This window comes from Varanus komodoensis, unplaced genomic scaffold (genome assembly GCF_004798865.1).
Source record: "Varanus komodoensis strain SLA01 unplaced genomic scaffold, ASM479886v1 scaffold28, whole genome shotgun sequence".
Taxonomy (NCBI): domain Eukaryota; kingdom Metazoa; phylum Chordata; class Lepidosauria; order Squamata; family Varanidae; genus Varanus; species Varanus komodoensis.
In genome coordinates this window covers 1,857,448-1,876,642 of record NW_025335727.1, presented here as the reverse complement: position 1 = coordinate 1,876,642, position 19,195 = coordinate 1,857,448, and the positions used below count along the sequence as shown (strand labels likewise).

The window sequence follows — 19,195 nt, the reverse complement described above, 5'->3', positions numbered from 1 at the left end:
TGCTCAGCTTGGGATCGGTCGTGTGGTCGCGTGCTGAGTGCTTACTGCCGGCAGCGACCATTATGTTTATGTGTGTGTAGAGTGACTGGCTACCTGTAAAAGGTAAATAAGTTCTTTATTTCAAAAAAAGTTGGTGAATTGAAAATCTTTTTTAGTGTAAAAGTGTGACCCCAGGAGGTGAGTTCCGGCTCTTTTTTTTTTTTACAAAAAAAAAGCACTGCTTCTGGCCACAAGGTTGCAGTGGGGCGACATGCTTGTGCTGCAAGGCCTGGCCGCCCCTCTGCAGCTCCTCTGCAACACTTAGCTCCGCAGAGCGCTGTGCCCCCTGCCCCCCTGGGCTTCCTCATCAGGGCTGTGGGTGAGAGCGCAAGTGGTGAGTGGCCATTTCTAGAAATTTCTGGCAGATCAGTGCCAGTCTGTGGACCAGCGTTTGAAAACCGCTGCTTTAGCTGAATCAGGGAGCGGCAATGCGATGCTGGAGGACAGAACGGTGTCCACCTGAAAGCACCACCTGGCCACCCCAGTAGCTGTGAGGGAAGCTTTGGTGGCCCATCCATCCTGGACACCCTTCCCCCTGCAATTTCAAGATGAAGGTTCTTTGCATGAGTGCTTCCGTTTCTTTTCGAGGAGCCTCTTGGTTTTTTCGACCAAAACAGCTCAACACACATTTGCAAGGGTTTCCTGCAACACCAAGGGCTACAGACACCCTTCCCCTCAAAAGTGATCACGGAAATGGTCTAGTTTCTAAAATAGCCGCTAGAAAGACCATTAAGTCACATTGCCCATTTATTGGGTTATGTTGTAGAATTTGCTGCTACAAGGAAAACGGGCGCTTTTCTCATATTGCAAGGAAGCGGTCTTGAATTGAGCAACAAAGGGAAGAAGAAGGGGGGCGAAAAGAAGGTCACTTTTGCTCTCGTGATGCCACTTGGGGAAGGAGCAGGGAGCATTTGGCAGCCAGGGGGGTCACTTCCGCAATGGAGACGCCCTTACATTCTCTCCGTGGATGCAACTGATGCACTGTTTGTGTTTTCCTGAGTAGGACCACGAGGCATGTAGTTAGAAAAACCCAGCTGGATGGACAGGGACTGGCATGTAGGTTGGGAGGTGGTGGAAATTTCATCTTGAGTTAGTGAAATAGGCCTGACTGAAACATGGGAAGCACACATTTTTACTCCCTTTCCGAGTTTTATACCATAGTGCAGGTGTAGTTCTACACTGGCAGGCTTTCTGCCCCTCAGGCTGCTTTGCTACAAGTCAAGTCCATCAGGGCTTGGAGCGCAAAGACTGGAAGTGCTGGGGCAGTCACATCAGCTTGTTCAGATGCCTGCATGGTCCTGATATAAAGCATGGGACCGGGAGGCCGTCTTTACAGCCAGCGGCATCGTCTGCTCTCCTGTGCTCTTTTCGTTAAGTATTTCCCTCCCAGCCCGTTTTACTTGAAAGGAGACACACTCCCTTCCCAACTCAACCTCACACTGTATATGCAAACCAGCAAGACTCACACATTGTGATTGTAGTTGCCCATCTTACCTAATTTGAACCAAATGGTACAGGGAAAGTGCATTTGGGATCTCATTTTGGGAAAGCACTTTCATTGACACAAATCACTAATGAAATGTAATGTAAACTCTACATCTGTAATGCAGAGCTTCCTCTGGTACCCTTGTGTGTATAATGCAAAATCCACTTGGAGAATGTGTGAATGGGTACAATTCACCATCCAGTGGGGGAGTATGTGAATGGATGCAATCCATGATTAAGTGGGAGAATGTGTGAATAGTCCAGTCCATGACCCAATGGGAGAACATTACCTTTTTAAAGGAAGAGACCCTGAGAACTAGGCTATCCTTTCTTCTGCAAAAGCTTCTCTCAGGCAGCAGTGATGCGCTTCATGTTGACCACCCGATTTCGTGCTCACCGTTATTCTGCTTGGGAAGTTTGCGGGGGTGGTTTTGTGACAGGCCTTTGGCGCAGCTCAAGGCCATGGATATGTATCCTGGTCTCCCCTGGGCATGAATCTGATTCTGAAAACCCCGTGGGGAATGGAATGATCACGTCTGGTCGCCCCACTGGTAGGGCCCCCTCAGAAATGCCGTGTATTTCAGGAAGGGTGGAGTCGATATTTGGGCCTTGCTCCTGAGGGGGAACAGGGCTCCCATCCCATTGTTCTGCTCCAATTTTAGGTAAAGAATGGAGGGACACGTGAGAGTTCGAACGAGGCAGAACGGTCACCCGACCCAGTGATCCACGGTGATGTGGCAGGTTTCGGTGCCCATCTGAGTGATTATGATGATGGTGGTGGGGATGGGGAGGGCCAGGATGGTGGGCATGGGGAGGGCCGGGATGGCGGGGATGGGGAGGGCCGGGATGGCGGGGATGGGGAGGGCGGGGGTGCTGTTGGTGCTGTTCCTTCTCTCTTTGATGATGGCCATGGCCCTCTTCAGAGTCAGCTCCACTCTGTGGATTCTCTTCATGGGTGTTGCTTGCCTAATAGTGCAAAACAGAAGGAAGGTCTCCTCAGGGGTTGATAGAAATTAGATGCTCAAGCGCCAGTGTGCGTGATCATCCCTGCTTGTGGTGATAGTATTTTCCTGCATGCAAATTGTGGCATCCTTCTTGGGGCAGTTTACACATAGCATGTAAAAACTGAAGTGCCTGTTTGTGGTGAGCAGATCCAACCACCTGCTCACTGTGTAGGTCCAGGTACCAAAAGGACACCAAGAATGGAGGAATTGATTGGGCAGCCCTAGAAGAAGGTGGCTTGGATTCAGCCTCTGCTTGTCTCCCATAAGTTCCCAAAGGACATGGCCTTGCGATAAAATGCATTGTAATAACAACATCAAGGCAGACCAGGGGTCCATATGACACACTCTTGTGGATGCCAACTGGGCATGGTTCTCCAGGTTTTCAGGCAAGAGTCTTTCCTAGTCTCACCTGGAGTTGCTGGGACTGAGGCCGAGACCTTCTGCATGCAACTTGGTTCTATCATGAGCTATGGTGTTCCAGGAGCCTATGTGGCTGGCTTACTGCTATAAGGAAGGGAATGTTACCAGTGGGTTGATTTAGGGTCAGTCATCTTGATCAGCAGTAAGATTAGTCTGGTTGTCAATGGTTCCAAGCCATTTCATCTGTGAACATCTATTCTACCTAATCCTGTGCATGCAAGATGTAAAATTGAAAAAAATGCTATCTGGGTGGCACTGGCCTTGAAACCACAAATGTGGATTTGTCTTCCAGGACCTCATAATACTGCTGGCATGAATGTTTTCCACCATTCTTGACTCCCCCAGTCCATTCTGTCTGGAAACTTTGGCTGGGTTCACACATAACGACAAGCCATGGTAGTTTCCACTGTAGGATGGTTTGTCGTTCATCTGAACCCTGTCATGGTTTTCTATGCGCTCCATTTGGTTTCTGTGGAACCAAGGCGAAAAAGAGGGGTCTGTTGTATGGTTTCCATGCTTCCCCATGGCTTATATAGTCAACAATTCAGCTTCCAAACGCCTACCATGGAGCCTGGTGGAAACAGTAGCAAACACAGGCGCAACGCCAGCCATCCAGCCTCTATTTGCAGACCAGTGAGGAAGAGGCTGGTGATGTAGGCAAGTGCAGGGCACCCTCGGGTTGAATTTCAACCATGGCAGCTGATGGGATACGTGCAGTAGATGAAGCAAGCTGGGCGGCATGGCTAGAAACAAGTGTTGCAGGAGCGACTGGCATAGGCACACTAGAGAGAGCTCTCTCTTTCTCACTTTCGTTTTGTACTCTCATTGTACAGGTATTTAGACACTGACTTTGAACCCTTTCAATCCTCTGCTGCTTTGAATTGTTGGGCTGTTTATTTTTAATTGTCCATTGGCATTCTGATACTGTTTTTCTTTTGGTTTATTTTATGGCATGCCACCTTGGGACCCACTCTTTGATGCACATGCAATGCAGTGAGTGGATCTGAGTGCCTCTGAGATGCCAAGAGCAATGCTGCCAGGAGGCCAGGATCTCTCACTCGACTGGTCTCCTGGCAGGGTCAGCCCAAGGTGAAATGGTCAGAATGGGGACACGGACTAAGCTTCATCCACTTGTGCACGGTCACTTCAGCAGAAGAGAATGGGTGTTTCCAAAGGTGATGAGGGTGGAGAAACTCCCAAAGAGCAGCTGCAGGGCAGCAGTGGTGGTTGAAGGCAACCCTGGAAGGTGATCTTTTATAAATAACAGCGGTGATGCTGAAGCTAACTTTCATTAGTGCTGTACAGAAGAAGGCAGCAAAGGTAAACCATTCTGAACATTCTTATTTTGTAAAAGTTATACTTGAAACAAAGATAGTGCCAGAATATGATACTCTCAGATCAGAAGGCACTCAACTAGCAACTACGAGAGAGCAAAGAACAAGTATGAATAGCACTGTTGCTATAATGCAACTAGTTTAAAGCTAAAGGAAGTCTGGTGGCTGACATGGACAGAGGCAAAACAAAAGCCGAATGCTGCACAATGCATAGAATTAGAATGTGGAATGTGAGAAGTATGAATTAAGGCAAACTGGAAACTATAAAGCAAAAAATGGAATGGTTAAGCACTGTAGTACTTGGTACTGCAACATAATGTAGTCTGGAAAGGGGTAGACTTTTCAGACAGACAAGCACAAAGTACTTTCCTCTGGAACTGACAAACTTGGAAGAAATGGAATGGCTCTAATATTGAGCAAAGTTGTCACACAGGCAATAAGGGGTAGAAGGCAAAGTCCAACTGAACCCTATCAATCAGAATTCTCAGAAAACCTATCAGCATAGCCATCATTCAAGTCTATGCTCCAACAGTAGAAGCTGTGAAAGAGGAAATTGAAAACTTTCGTGCGGGCAACTGATAATATTCCAAAACAAGACATGCCTGATCATCATAGGTGACTGGAGCGCAAAAGTAGGAAACAGAGTCCAATGTTGTGGGAGATTTTGGCTTAGGGGTAAGAAATGAAGCAAGAGACTGGCTCATAGAATTCTGGGAAACTAACCATTTGTCTATGGCAAACACATAGTTTAGGCAACTGATTGGATGACTGTCCGATTGACATGGACATCCCCACTTGACCAATATAAAAATCAAATAGACTATGTAACTGGAAGCAGGAGATAGAGAATCTGTATTCTCACTGCCAAAATAGTACCAGGAGCAGATTGTGGAATTGAGCATGAACTATTAATATAAAAATCAGAGTAAAGATGAAAAGGAGCACTAAAAGAAGCCTAGTGCCAAAATACAACTTAAATGACATTGCTGAGGAATCTAAAGTCTACAAAAAGAACATAAAAGACTCGTTAGACTATGAGCCAGAAGAATTATGAACTAAATCCAGAGACATTATCAGAGAATAATGTCAAAAGAACATTCCTGTAGCAAAAGGAAAGAGAAGGCCTAGACTGTTGACAGAAGAAAGACTCACAATTCCTAAAAATAGTCAAGAAGCAAAAACAAAAGGTGAACGAAAAGGGTCAGAATCCCTTTTTTCAGCACTATCACATACAGATAAAAACAGCTGGCCAATGCAAAGAAATAAACAACAACAAAAGAAGGAAACCAGGACTTTTTCAGAAGATCTAAGAAATCAAAGAAATTCAAACCTAGATTAGGAATGCTAAATGACCAAAAAGGGAACATACTATCTGACCAGGAGAAAGTAAGAGAAGGTAGAAAGAATATACAGGCGTACAGAAGAGATGAAAAGATGACAGACTCCTTCAAAGAGGAATCATGTGAAGAAGAGCCTGCAATGTTAGATAGTGAAGTGAAAGCTGCCCTGAAAGCACTTTGAATGAATAAAGCACCTGGAGTAGATAGAGTACCAATAAAGCTATTCCAAGCTGCATAGAGTGAATTGGTCCAAATCCTAACAAGAATGTGCCAAAAAAGCCCAAAACAAAAACTAAATCTCAAAACAAAACTATGCCCCACAGACTGGAATTTTTCAATATGCATCTCCAAGAAAGGAGATGTAAAAAGCCCACCTACAGGACCATAACATTGATTTCCCATGCAAGCAAAATGATGCTTAAGGTGTTTCAGCAAAGAATGTTACCTTATATTCAGCAAGAAAAGTCTGATGTTCAAGCTGGATTCCAAAAAGGAAGAGGCACTCAAAAGAATAGTGAAAATATATGTTGGCTACTGGAGTGGACCAAATAATTTCAGAAGAAGATCAAATTGTAGACTAAACTTGATCAGGAGTAAAGATGTTTCACCAGAGACCAGGGCCGAGACCAAAGCTGTTGTACTTTGGACACATTATGAGAAGGAAAGACTGACTGGGGAAGACCATTATGCTACAGAAAGTAAAAGGCAGAAGAGGAAGGCTGAATATGAGAGGATTGATTCCATAAAGGTTGCCACAGTCTTGAATTTTCAAGAGCTGAGCAGGACTGTGAAGGACAGGACATTTTGGACAGATTTCATTTATTGGGTAACCATAAGTTGGAGGCAACTTGACAGCACATAACAAGCTCCGCCACCACCTTGGAAAATAGTTGTAGAAAGAATATAAAGGCATTTAAATAAATAAATAAATAAATAAATAAATAAATAAATAAAGTTTATATACTATGGATTATTATTTTCTGTAAATAATGCCTGATGGAATAACATACCTGTCGGGGGAAGAAATCACAGTTTACACGAGTGAACTTCCGATGTTCTATTTGACTGTATACTACAGAGCCTTTGCATAGACCTATTGTCTAGGAGAAAAAGGATACCTTCATTAGTAGGGTATTTAAGGAATCCATTCAAGCTAGCCTAGACATTGTTCCAATATCTAAAATAACCAAGGAAGGCCAATTATCTTACATGACCCAGAAGTAGGTGTGACTCTTCTTCATCAAGGGCTCCCCTTTATTCTTCTTTTTGTCTGATGTGTCATCTCCTTGCCTCAGAATAGATCTCAGGGGAGCTTGAGACAGGTGCATGTACAGTAGTGTTAAATTCTTCAGGCACATCTATGCTAGAGACTCAAAGCTCAGTTCCTATGCTCTCTGGAAGGGTCTTACAGGGGCCATAGGATACTTTGGACCTTCCCCTCTGAGGGTGGGAAGATAGGACTGCTGTCAGAGGAGATCTGACGTAGAATGGGGGATGTGACCATAATCTGCCCCTTTTTGAAAGTGTTGCAGAAGATTCTGCCTTCCAGCTTCTGTGGAAACATCTGCAGTTCTTTGAAAAAGAGATCATGGGTGTGTCCAGGGATGGACATCAGCCCTGGAGGCGCCATAAACAAATTTGTTCCAACTGGTTGGAATGGGACGAGAACCATCCAAAGCCAAGCCGGCATGCTGTCCATCCCTTTCTTTTGCCCTGCTGGTGTGAGCATATGGCCTGCTTCATGATGATAAACAGGGCTGCTTTGTAAACATCTTTAGCAACTCTCCCTTCTCCCTGTAGCCCTGAGAATTGTTATTCCATGAGAGGAAGGGCTGGTGGAGAATTTTCACCATGCTTGCTAACTATAGTCACAGGATTTTTTTGGAAACTGCAAGAGTTAAAGAGTTAGAAAAGTGGTATTTGTTTGAAGGGTAAATATGCTCTTTTGCTGCAGGCTAGCAGGGTGGGGAGGGAGACTAGAGAAGGATATTGAATGAATCTATCTCCTCTCTTTCCCTCTGTTTTGATGCTACCTAACAGAGCTTCTTCTGTTAAGCAGTACAAAAATCAATTGATTAAATGGTTAAATAATCTTCTCCAAATACTGGCTCTGTTTTAAAATTATCTGCAAGCTATGATTGTGGAAGCTTTTGTATTTGCAGCCAGTCTTTTTGGGGGGGGGCAGGTTCTGATATTTATTTATTAAAAGCTTTTGTATGCTGTTCTATTATACAAGATCTCAGGATATCGTCACTTGCACCTGTAAACTTGATTTGGTTATAGAATGGTCCCCTTATGAACTCATAATGTCAACTCTCTGTGGGCCTGGACTTAGGCTTAAGGGATTGCTCCTAACAATCAGAAAGCAGGGTTTAAAAAATGTACAGATCTCCAGCTGTTGGTTCTAGGTAGCTGATGTTCAGTGATCTCCCCAGAGAGGAGGTGACTAAGACTAGATGAAAGTGCTAAGTCTGGCAACCCATCCACAAGTTCATCTTCGTGGTAGGTCTTCTGGTAGAATGCCTAGTCTGTAGGCATAAGCAAAACCAGAACGTGTATGTCCCAAGCTCTGTGATATCAAACCCACCAGAAAAATAAGTTCCTGGAGAACTAATAAATGGTGCGCAATGGCTAGTGCTACACAGGTGAAGTTTTGCACAAAACAGAGGAATACTCACTGCAGTTTCAGGTGGGAGGAGTGGGCACTTGGAAACATCAGGTCCAGACTTGCTTTTGCTGCAGGATGTCTCATGGATGGTAAACTCCACACTTCTTGAAGGACCAACAACCCACTATAAGAAGAGTTTAGGCAAGGGTTTTAGAGAGTTCGCATCACCGGTAGGAGATACCAGTTCATAAGGCTCAAAGGCCTATTGCCTCGTTACAGGTACAAAACAGTTTGAGTTGCAGGGATGTGTGGATTATGTTAAAACTTTTCCATCTATGTTTTGTGGATTGTCAGTAATCTTGCATTCCATCATTCGCCCGTGGATAGAATCAGATGTTTTTAACCAGCATGTCATTGTACTTGCACCAACCTGTTGATGTTTTTCTGCACAGCTCATTCTTTTTATGCATTTTTAGCATGTGCCAAAGCCTTGATAGCTTCACTGGGAACTTGATTTCAGTTTCCCAACTGAAACCTGGCCTTTCACCCCAACTCTAATATAAAGCTGAATTGCTATGCTTCGAGATAGATTTCCATATTGTTGGGCTCTTCTTCTGCACAGCTCATTCTTTCTGCCCATTATACAAATCAAGGTTTCTGGGATATTGATCATGGAACATCCACGGTGTGACAACACTTTGAATACACTTTCAGTTCTGGTCATTGAACTAAAAAATGTATTGTAGAGTTGGAAAGGGGGAGAATGAGGCAACTACAGTGATCAATGGGTTGGAGCATGGGTCCTCAAACCACGGCCTGCGGGCTGGATCCGGCCCGCTGTGCCCGTTTATCTGGCCTGCCTCAGAGGTTCTGGACTCGCCACGTACATGCGTGGGCTCATGGGCATGTGGCAAGGCAGCAGCTTGCTCTCACAGAGATCGTTTCGGACTCGCTTGGAGAAAATGATCTCTGTGTGAACAAGCTGTGGCCTCGCTTCACGCGCGCCCCTGCCACTTCGCCGCGCCTCCCCCTCCACTGGCACCTTTCAACTGCCCCCCTGTTGGAAAAGTTTGAGGACTCCTGGGTTGGAGCAACTCTCTCATGAAAGAGGTCATGGAAAATAGATTTTTGCTAGCAGTGCTGTGTCTGGAGGGTACCAAGTTATGCAGGTTATGAAGTCTTTTCTAAAGGATTTCATCTATTCTGTATTGTATTGCTGTATTGCTGTATTGCTGAGATGCTACAGCAAACATGACATATGAACAAAAAAGCTCTTCCAGATAAAACCAGGGGTCCGTTAAGCCCACCATCCTGTTCGCAAAGTGGTCAACCAGCTGCCCAATGACAAACCTCCAAGCACGACATGAGAAAGAGCATCGCCCTGCCCTTGTTCCCCAGCAACTGTTGTTCATAGCACATATGCTTCTGGACTAATAGACATTGATAGCCTTCTCCTTCATGAATTTATCCCCCCTCCCTTTGAAAGCCTTCCAAATTGGTGGCCATCACTACATCTCATGGAAGAGAATCCCACAGTTTAGGTGCTATGTGAAGAAGTCGTTCCTTTTGTCCATCTAGAATCTCTCGCCACTCAACTTCAAGGGATGACTGCTTTGTTGTTGTTAGTCGTGAAGTCGTGTCTGACCCATCGCGACCCCATGGACAACATTCCTCCAGGCCTTCCTGTCCTCCACCATCCCCCGGAGTCCCCCGGAGTCCACCTAAGCTCACGCCAACTGCTTCAGTGACTCCATCCAGCCACCTCATCCTCTGCCGCCCCCTTCTTCTTTTGCCATCTATTGTTCCCAGCAATAGGCTCTTCTCCAGGGAGTCCTTCCTTAACTGCTTTAGCCTTTAGTAATATGAGATCGGGAGAGAGATGTCGCTCTGTGTGCTTTCTCCAACACTGTACATAATTTGGTACGCTTCTGTTATGTTGCCCCTTAGGGAATTTTTCTGAGCTAAACAATCCCAGATGTTTATCATCAGGGCATTGTTCAGTCCCTCGATCATTTTCATCTCCCTTTTCTTTTTGCAGCTCTACCATACGCTTTTAAAGTTTGATAACCAGAACTTCACACAGCATTCTTGATGTGGTCACCCCACATAACTGCACAAATGAAAGTAGAACCTTGGCTGTTCTAGTTTCACTTCCTTTCCTAATTTTTCCTTTCCAATGACGAACTTGTCTCTTTGCACACTGGCCTAACATTTTCATTGTGCAACCCCAAGATCTCTTTGTTGGTCAGTTCAGGGAATGTGCTGCCCCGACAGGCATCATTTCATGCTGGGTGGTCTCCCACATTGAACTGCTACCTTACCTGGAAACTTGCTCTGGTGACATTGAGGATGGCAAATAAGTGCTCCTGGTTGCTTTCTGCATTGAACTTGGCAAGGAGCTCGGCAGCTGCCTCTTGATATTCGGTCTCTGTTGAATCGCTCTGTATAGGGCAGTCTGGGCAGCTTCTTACAACACTTGCAGAAGAAACTATTTGGAAAGAAAAACAGTAACTGATCAGTACCAGTCAGGCTGGCCTTCTGCAACATGCCACCCTCTTGTATGGCCATTGGCTGAACTCAAATCTTTGGAGCAGCAGGACTGAATTTTATCACTTCTGTGCCAATGCAGTTGAACCATGCACCGGAGCCCTTGCGTCGTGCACGTGTGTGTGTGCAATCTTGCATGGGGATAGCAGAGGTCTCCCATCCAAGGAATCGCTTGGGCTCACATTGCTTCATTGCGCTGCTACTGAAGCAGTAGGCCCTCTTCCTCATTTCTTTCTATTTTTGCTTTCTTCCCAAACCTTTATCAAAATTGAAAGGGATGGGTTATGTAAGTGCTGGGGCACAGGGTTGCAGGATCCTCTTGGAATTTGGCTCCCTTGCACTCTTTGGGCTGCTTTCTCATGCCCAACACTGGCTTAGGAAGTGAGCCAGGCTGAGAACAAGGCTATGGACTCTTATGAATGCTGGCGGAACTCCTCTATGCCCACACGCTTCTAGTGGAGCTCATACACCAAGCCCACAAGTCAGGTGAGTAGGAGAAGGACTCTGCTTGTGCCATAGACATGTGGGCAGTCATGTCACACAATAGGACACAATTCCTGGCAGATGCCTCCATGGACATGGAGTGCACTTGATGCAAAGTTTGACTTGGACCGGAGAGAAAGAAAACAAACTGGAGTCTTGGGAGCCAAGCCAAGGTGATCTGTTAGAGGTGCGCCCTCAACTAGATCCCTCCCACATCACTTCTGGAGTACTAGTTTAGAGTGCAAGGCTAGATGAACTCCCCCAGTGATCTCTCTTCAGGGCAAATGACATCTGAGCACCGTCACCCTCTCTGCCCCAGCACTATTTTCTCCCTAACGGAGTTGCTGGGTGCATCCCCCGGGTGCTTCTGTGAGGAAATCCCCTGACTGTCTGCCTTCTTCCTCACTTGGGAGGTCTAGAACCGTCCTCGCTTGGGAGGTCTAGAACCGTGCAGCGAAGTGACTGTTGGCTTGGCCAGGACACTTTCCTCCATGGGGAGGGGGGAAGTCCCTAGGGCACCACGCACCTCTGTGCATTGCCCCCACTTGTCTGTGCACGGAGGCAGATGGTGATCCTCTTCCTCACAGCTGAGCCCCTCACTGTGCACATCCCCTGCTGTTATTTTCAGTCTTGGACTGGAGAAAATGAGGGGGGCTTTTTACTCAGTGTACACAGGAGAATCCCTGCTATTATCCTTGATCAGAGGACAGAGATAATGGAAGGCATTCCTCCAGGGATGGGACTTGGAGGCCGAGGCTTGTCCCCTGGAGGACTCACAGAAGGTAATGTGGCTCATGGGGGACCCTCTATGGGCTAAATCATGCCTGCAGGACAGAGGTCTCCTTCCCCTGTGTTCCCTGGTCATCTTTAGGCATTTATTTTTACACTTTGCAAGGCCAAGCTACATGTCACTGCAATGCACAATACATTTAGCATATCTTGTTCTAGATCGCAACCTCTTTGGGTGCTGCATACAGCAAAAGCCTCCTTCTTTCTGTGGAACTGCAGTTCTTATCATAATCATCCCCACCCACCTGCCAGCTGCATTTAATATAACATGTAGCTTGACCCTCAGTAACAAAATTAATTGCGGCTTTAAAATGCCATCTTTGTGTCTCATTTTCAAGATCCAAAGCAGGATGTCATCTGGTCATGGTGTGGTTTTGGCCCGGATTATTTGTATTTAAAAAGTAATCATGTACAATTGGGATAGATTTGAGCTTGTCAAAGCTACTGGTTTGAACTGGCTGGCTGAATTGTTCAACAGGTGAGGCTTATGTTGAGTCAATTATGGGTTTATGGCTATAATTCAAAGATCAAATGAGTATCAATTTTTGGCCCAGTAGCCCTGGTGCAACTACATTTTAATGTGCATGGGCCAATCTTTCAAATCGGAATGGGAAGGGGAAAGTGTGGGTGTTTACGAATATATAAGCTTTCTTGCAGTCTTGTATTCAAGCAAATATATAGAAATACGTACTTGGGCGTATATTGCAGTCGTAATGAAGCAGAGTAACTTGTTCCAGAATTTCATTATACGCGAGTGTTACTTTGCACCCCCCATAGACCTAGAACATTAGAATGGTAGCTAAGAGTCACAGAACAAATTTATTTTGTGAATAATTAACTGTTAGCTTAACCAAGCGTCTTGGCTTTTTCCAGACCCAGGACTTAACTTGCAAGGCAGAGTAATTACTTATTTTACTTTTATTACGTTTGTCTACCAGATCCATCCTCTCTAATTCTCTCGCCCTTTCTATGCTTCTCCTTCTCTCTCTCTTCCCCCCTCCCCACAGGGCAGAAAGAGACATTTCCAAAAACAGGCGGCTACTTCATAACCAGTGATGGTGTGCACTGCTCCCCCACCTTCCATAACATCTCTGGAAACTTCTTGGAGGTGTTAGATGGAGTGCGATAGGAGAGCGTCTCACACTAGGTCAGACCACGGAGGTCATGGCCTGGCAGGGGCTCTCCAGCATTTCAGGTTAGTTTTTCCCGCTCTCCCTGAAGATGCAGGCCATTAAACCTGGGACCATCTGAATGCAACGCATATGCTCTAGCAGTGAATTAAAGCCCTGTGTCTCTCCTCCTCTCCACCTCTTCTGTATAGCTCACCTCCTGCACTAATCCCCCTCCCCGGTTTTTCTTTCCATGATCTTTGTCCTGCCACTCAGGGATAGAGGAGAAATTAATTCAGTTTGCATTTTAATTTTGCCCTTTCAAGGCAATATGCAAATTGAAACGCAGCTATTCTTTGACATCTGCTCTCCAAATGTTGGTGTAGAGTTTTTTCTCATCAAACAGATACATGCAGATATGTAAGTGGAAACAACATACTGAAATGAATTCTGTTGGTAAAATGCCTTGCAAAAAAAAAAGTGCATTGGAGGGAAAGTTGCGCACAAAAACGTGTGCAGGAGGGAAAAGGCACACAGAACGCATAGGAATATTTGTGAGCATTGTTAAATCAATGTTCTCGAATGTTGGGGTGAACTCAACCTGGGAAAATGAAAAAATGAACGAAACAGAAACTGGCAGAAACTCCATCCTTCGTGAACCATCTGTTTACCTTTTCCAGAATTTTCTGTGTTGTATGTGCTGTTCATGTACCTGTGTGTATGTATGTACATTCCGTCTACATGGGAAAAATGGTGACATGGGGGTAGTAGCTACAGCTTGCGAGGACTTCAGGGGAAAACAAGCAAGCTATAAAGATATGCGCACAGTGTGTCAGGGGCACAAATCCCCCAGTCGCCAACGTTAATCAGTTTAAACAATCTGATCTGAAATCAATCAGAACCTCTCTGGATCCCATCAAAACAAAACTCCAGAGCCTGTCTCCTTGGTTAACAAACCTGTGCATTCCTTCTCTGAAGTGGATGGATGACTTACTTACCGTCTCATGTGCTGGTCTAATTCCAGCATCTTTCCACGATTTCTGGCTCAGGACATGGCTGTCAGTTTCTACCACATCCAAAGTGAGAAAGAAGATGGAGTCATGGGGCACCTGCAGATGAGCAGACAAACTCTTTCCGGCACAGAAATGGAGCAAGCAATGAAAAGGTCTGGCAGGGTACCTACCATCCTAAATAAATTATATGGAAGTAAGTTGACTTGATGCCAGCCTACGTCCTGTGGGATCATCCTTTTACACTCACAGGCTCCCAGAATACAGTGGTATCTTGGCTCACGAACTTAATCCGTTCCACGACTCTGGTTGTGACCCAAATTGGTTGTGACCCAAGTCAAATTTCCCCATAAGACTCAATGTAAATAAGGTTAATCCGTTCTGTAACTATTTTTTTTAATCAGAAATTTTGAAACAAAGTGACAAAGAACAACAAAGTAACAAGGTACTGTACAGTACTGTACAGTGGAGAAAATGAACCTAGGTGGGGGGGGGGGGAGGTTATTGTTTTGAGGGAGAGTCCCCCTCCATAAGGACACTGGGGAGATGTCTTTCAGGAGTTTCCTCTCTTCTTTGTCCCTTAGCTGCAGGTTCAATTTTGGTGAAAAATCTGTCTATAGTCACTTGTTTTTTCCTGTGCTGCATAACCCTCCGGAAATGAGAGACCACGTTATCATTCGTCAGATTCAACACTCTGTTCGTTACAGAGTTATGCTGGGGTGATGCTTCTCAAAGAAATCTTGGCATGGGCATGCTGCAGGAAAGACAGGTGCAATCTTGGCCATCTTCCCTCCCCCTCAAACCAGAACGATCGTGGCCATCTCCCCACCCCCGAGTGGGGAGATGGCCACGATTGCAGTCGTGTTCGTGCAGGGAACACATGTGTGATCGCGGCTGCGCTGCGCTGTGCCCGTCTTTCCTGCAGGAATGTGCCCACTCGGGGGGTGGGGGGAGATGGTTGCGATCTTGGTCGCTACCCAAAGTGGAGTCCGTGGCCCAAGTCAAAATTTTCATGAAATTTTTGTTCTTGACCCAATTTGGTCATGAACCAAGGCGTTCGTGAGCCAAGGTACCACTGTACCCCAAATGCTCTCAAGGGATGCTTTGAGAACATTTTCTTCAAAACCCATGAAGAAGGAGAGCCCAAAACTGGTTTAGCAAGTGTATTTCAATAGAAGAACTACCCTTACGGTGTTTCCAGCAGTGGTTTTTTATGACACCACCACCCTGCCTCACATATGGAATTTTAACTCAGAGTTAGTGCGCTGCAGTGGTTAAGAGTACTGTACTCAGGTGATCTGGGTTCTAGTCCCTGCTCAGCCATGGAGCCACCTGGGTGACTTTGGGCCAGTCACAGACTCTCAGCCCAACCTACTCTCAGTCAGACCTGAGCAGGTACTCCGTATCTAAAAGGATCTGGACAGACTATGGAAGTGGGTCAGGGTTAACAAGATAGCGTTCAATGCAGATATGTGCAAGGTCCTGCACTTGGGGCATAGGCATGGGCATCACAAGTACAGGTTAAGGGACAAGTGGCTGGAGAGCAGCACTTGTGAAAAGGATCTTGGGGTACTGGTTGACTGCAGGCTGAACATGAGCCAGCAGTGTGATGTGGTGGCCAAGAGGGTGAACACCACCCATGGATGCATAGCCAGAAGCATGGCTTCTAGATCAAGAGACGTATTACTGCCACGCTATACAACTCTGGTGCACCTGCAGCTGGAGTATTGTGTTCAGTTCTGGGCCCCTCATTGTTAGAGGGATATAGCAAGGTTGGAATCAGTGCAGCGAAGGATCACTAGATGGTGGCTGGTTTGCAGGAGAAGTCATATGAGGAGAGACTGAGGGAGCTGGGTCTTTTCAGCCTTGAGAGGAGGAGACTCAGAGGGGACCTGTTAGCCATGTACAAGTACGTGAGGAGGTGCCACACAGATGTGAAACATGATTCTTTTTCCTCTGCAGTGGAGGCCAGGATGCGTTCCAATGGAGCAAAGCTCAGGGAACCAAGATTTAGGGTGGATGCCAGGACCTAACTTCCCAACAACCTAACTTCCTGATGGTTAGGACCCCTAGGGTATGGAATGGGCTTCCACAGGAGGTGGTTGAAGCTTCAACGGAGAGGGTGTTTAAGGATAGGCTGGACATGCACATTGTAGAAATGTCATGAGTGGAGCCAGCTGGAGCTGGGGGTCAGACTAGATGGCCCAGGAGGCCCCTTCTGACTCACTCTGTTTCTATGTTTCTACCTCACAGGGTTGTTGCTGAGGGGATAAGTTTGACAGCAGCAGAAGGAGAATGATGGAAGCTGCTTGAGTTCTTCTAAGAATAAAGGTGGGATATAAATCTAATAAATTAACAAATAAATACATGGATAGAGAGAGGTTTCCAGACATTGTTGTCTTCTGCTTCTAAGGCTCTTGCATTTTCCCACTGCTGCTAGTATCATGTTTCTTATTGCAGGTCAGGCACTAAGAAAGAAGCTTTCTGATTGTTCATGCAAAGAGGTCCCTAGCTGTGAGGTCATTTCCTACCTGCCCAGCTGAGCTCTACTTTCCTGGCACATGCCAGGAATGGTGCCCTTTGCAGTCTATATTACAATCTGAGATGTGACCATTTCAGTTCATCCCTCTCTAGTCCTCTGCCTCAGTTTTCCAGCATGGGAACTGGAGCGATCCTTGGCTATGTCTGTCATGTCCTGAGAATGTGGGTGTCCCCCATCAAATGGGATTGTGTTGCTAGAAGCTGGAATGTGTAGGGAAAAGCTGCGGTGCACTGGAGCTTTATGGGCCAGTGTCTTGGAAGCGTGCAGGCATCAACTCGGGAGAAGCAACACATGCCCCTTCCCACCATGCTGTTTTACTGGAATGATGAGAACTCATTCAGACAAGGGAGGCTGCTCACCTGTGTATGCTCACGGACATCGAAGATTCGCTGGAGACTCAAGATGTAGCCCTCTGTTCGATCAGCATTGATTTTGTCGAAAGCCACCTCGGCAATTGTCTTTACTTTAGAAGAATTGCATGATGGGGAAAGAAGGTGTAAAAGTGGGCTCGGCTCTCCTGGGTGTTGCGGTGGATGCTCAGCCAACGAACTCAGGACCTGTATCCCGATCAAGAAGGCAAGTAGAAAGGCCATTCCGGATCTGTGTGGGGGACCGGGCAAGGAGAATCGGGAGCCCCTCTGGAAGAGCAGGCTTTCAAAATGCATGCATGTTCCTTTATATAGTTGAAGGAATCCACTAACATTTGCTTTGCTGGTGCACTGTGGCCATCACCTTTAAACCGATGTGCCCACAGTGCAAACACTGAGTCAATTATTAGAAGGTTCTGTGCTCTTGGTCTGATTCACGGACAGCTCGGAGCCCCAGTGCTTGGCTTTAAACTAACTCTGAAACCATTGTAGGTGCACCTTAAGTCCCATTAATTTGAAATAGGACTCTAAGTAGAACTAGCATCAGACACAGCCCTTAAAATCTGTTGAAAACAGTGGCATTGGGTAAGAGGATAACAGTGAACAAGTCGCTTGCTAATGCTAATGAGTACAAAGCAGAAGGCAAAATGTACAGTGCAGTCTTGTGTGTGTTGACTTCAGGCAAAGTCCATTACATCCATGGGGTTTACTCATGCGTAGGTGAACATGGAGGGTTGGATTTAGGCTTGTGCTACTGAGCTGGGGGAAGTAGCCTCAGGCCGTGCTGCGGGGGCACTTTGAAGGCACCCCCATGGCTGTCAGAACAGTGCTTGGGAAAGCAAGCCGGACAGCTTTCAGGATCGCCCAAGGGAAAAGAAGGATGAAGTGAATAAAAAGCTGCGGTGACCTGAAACAACTGGTGATCATGGTGGGGATGTGAGAACAGCCTGTCCCTCTTGTGGTGTCTCGTGGGAAGACGGAGAGGAAAGAAAAGGCGCAACAGAAATGATGATCCTGAGAACTGGGGGGTGGGGTTGAGCAAAAATCATGTATTATTTGCAAGTTTATTTAAAATGAAGCAGTTCAGGCCTATTTCTAACAGAAATGTTGTCGACCAGATCCCGATGTTGCTGGCACGGTCCCCAGGCTGCTCTTACATATGACTTGCATAAGAAAGACTTTGGAACACCACGTTCTCAAACTCTAGCACAAACATTAAGGTTCATATCATCTCTTCTTGCAGGGGGCTTTTCATGTTGCTGTGATATGTGCTTGCACAGGCACTGCCGTGTCCCTTCTGATTTTCTTTTGTTGGGAAAACACTGGTCTACAAATTTTGGGAAATTATCAGCCTCTGAGATAAAATGTGCTAATTCTTACATATTTTGATTAAATGAATTAGAAAACAGGTGATAAAGGTGCTGTTTGGCTAAAGTTTTCAACATAGTTGACGATAAAGATTTATACCCAGGCGAGTATATTTGCCTCCAAGGGAGGGAGGTGTCTGATGATCATGATGCCTTGTAACTTCTCGACAAAGTGCAGTAGAACAATGAAAATGGTACCACATGGAAGTGTATAGATTTATCTTCACTTTGAGACTAAAGATTGTTGCCTAACTGTAATTTATTGTTCTTTTATTGCAAGGTAAATTTGTCTTGGTCAGACCTACACATCATACAGTTACATCTGGTGGCTTGTGAAATATTATAATTGCCTAACATTTCTATGGGACAGTTGTGTAATATTTTCCCTCAGAAGTCAAGATGCCTCCAAACTGTGTAAGCAACGCAAATAGCTTCTGCTACATTTGTGGCGAGGTTACATTTGCATCTCAAAAGTGCAGAATGACGGCAGTGGTAAAAAAGGCAGACCACCCATATTTCGGGTGCAGAATAGGGGATCAGGACAAGAATTGGGCCCCTTGTTATTATTGCATTACATGTGCAACTGATCTGCATCATTGGCTAAACGAGAAGAAAAAGTCCATGCCTTTCACAATCCCAATGGTGTGGAGGAAACCCACCAAGTCCATGGCAATGGAGTTTCTTGGAAACAGCAAGGCAGATGACTATGAAAAACATGTGGAAAATTTGCTTAGGTCCTATAAAGCACTT

At 45.7% G+C, this 19,195-nt stretch overlaps 1 protein-coding gene across 1 annotated transcript; it reads right to left on the bottom strand.

The window, feature by feature from the left end:
* Positions 1-768: 768 nt before the first annotated feature.
* LOC123025663 (fetuin-B-like) lies at positions 769-17,367 on the bottom strand. Its single transcript, XM_044434623.1, has 8 exons — positions 17,070-17,367; positions 14,157-14,267; positions 12,741-12,828; positions 10,552-10,718; positions 8,301-8,414; positions 6,633-6,722; positions 2,379-2,490; positions 769-2,330 (listed from the first exon to the last, which is right to left on the bottom strand). Exons 1-8 carry the CDS (start codon positions 17,301-17,303, stop codon positions 1,924-1,926), a joined length of 1,323 nt encoding a protein of 440 aa, XP_044290558.1. The 5' UTR covers positions 17,304-17,367; the 3' UTR covers positions 769-1,923.
* Between the last annotated feature and the right edge of the window lie 1,828 nt (positions 17,368-19,195).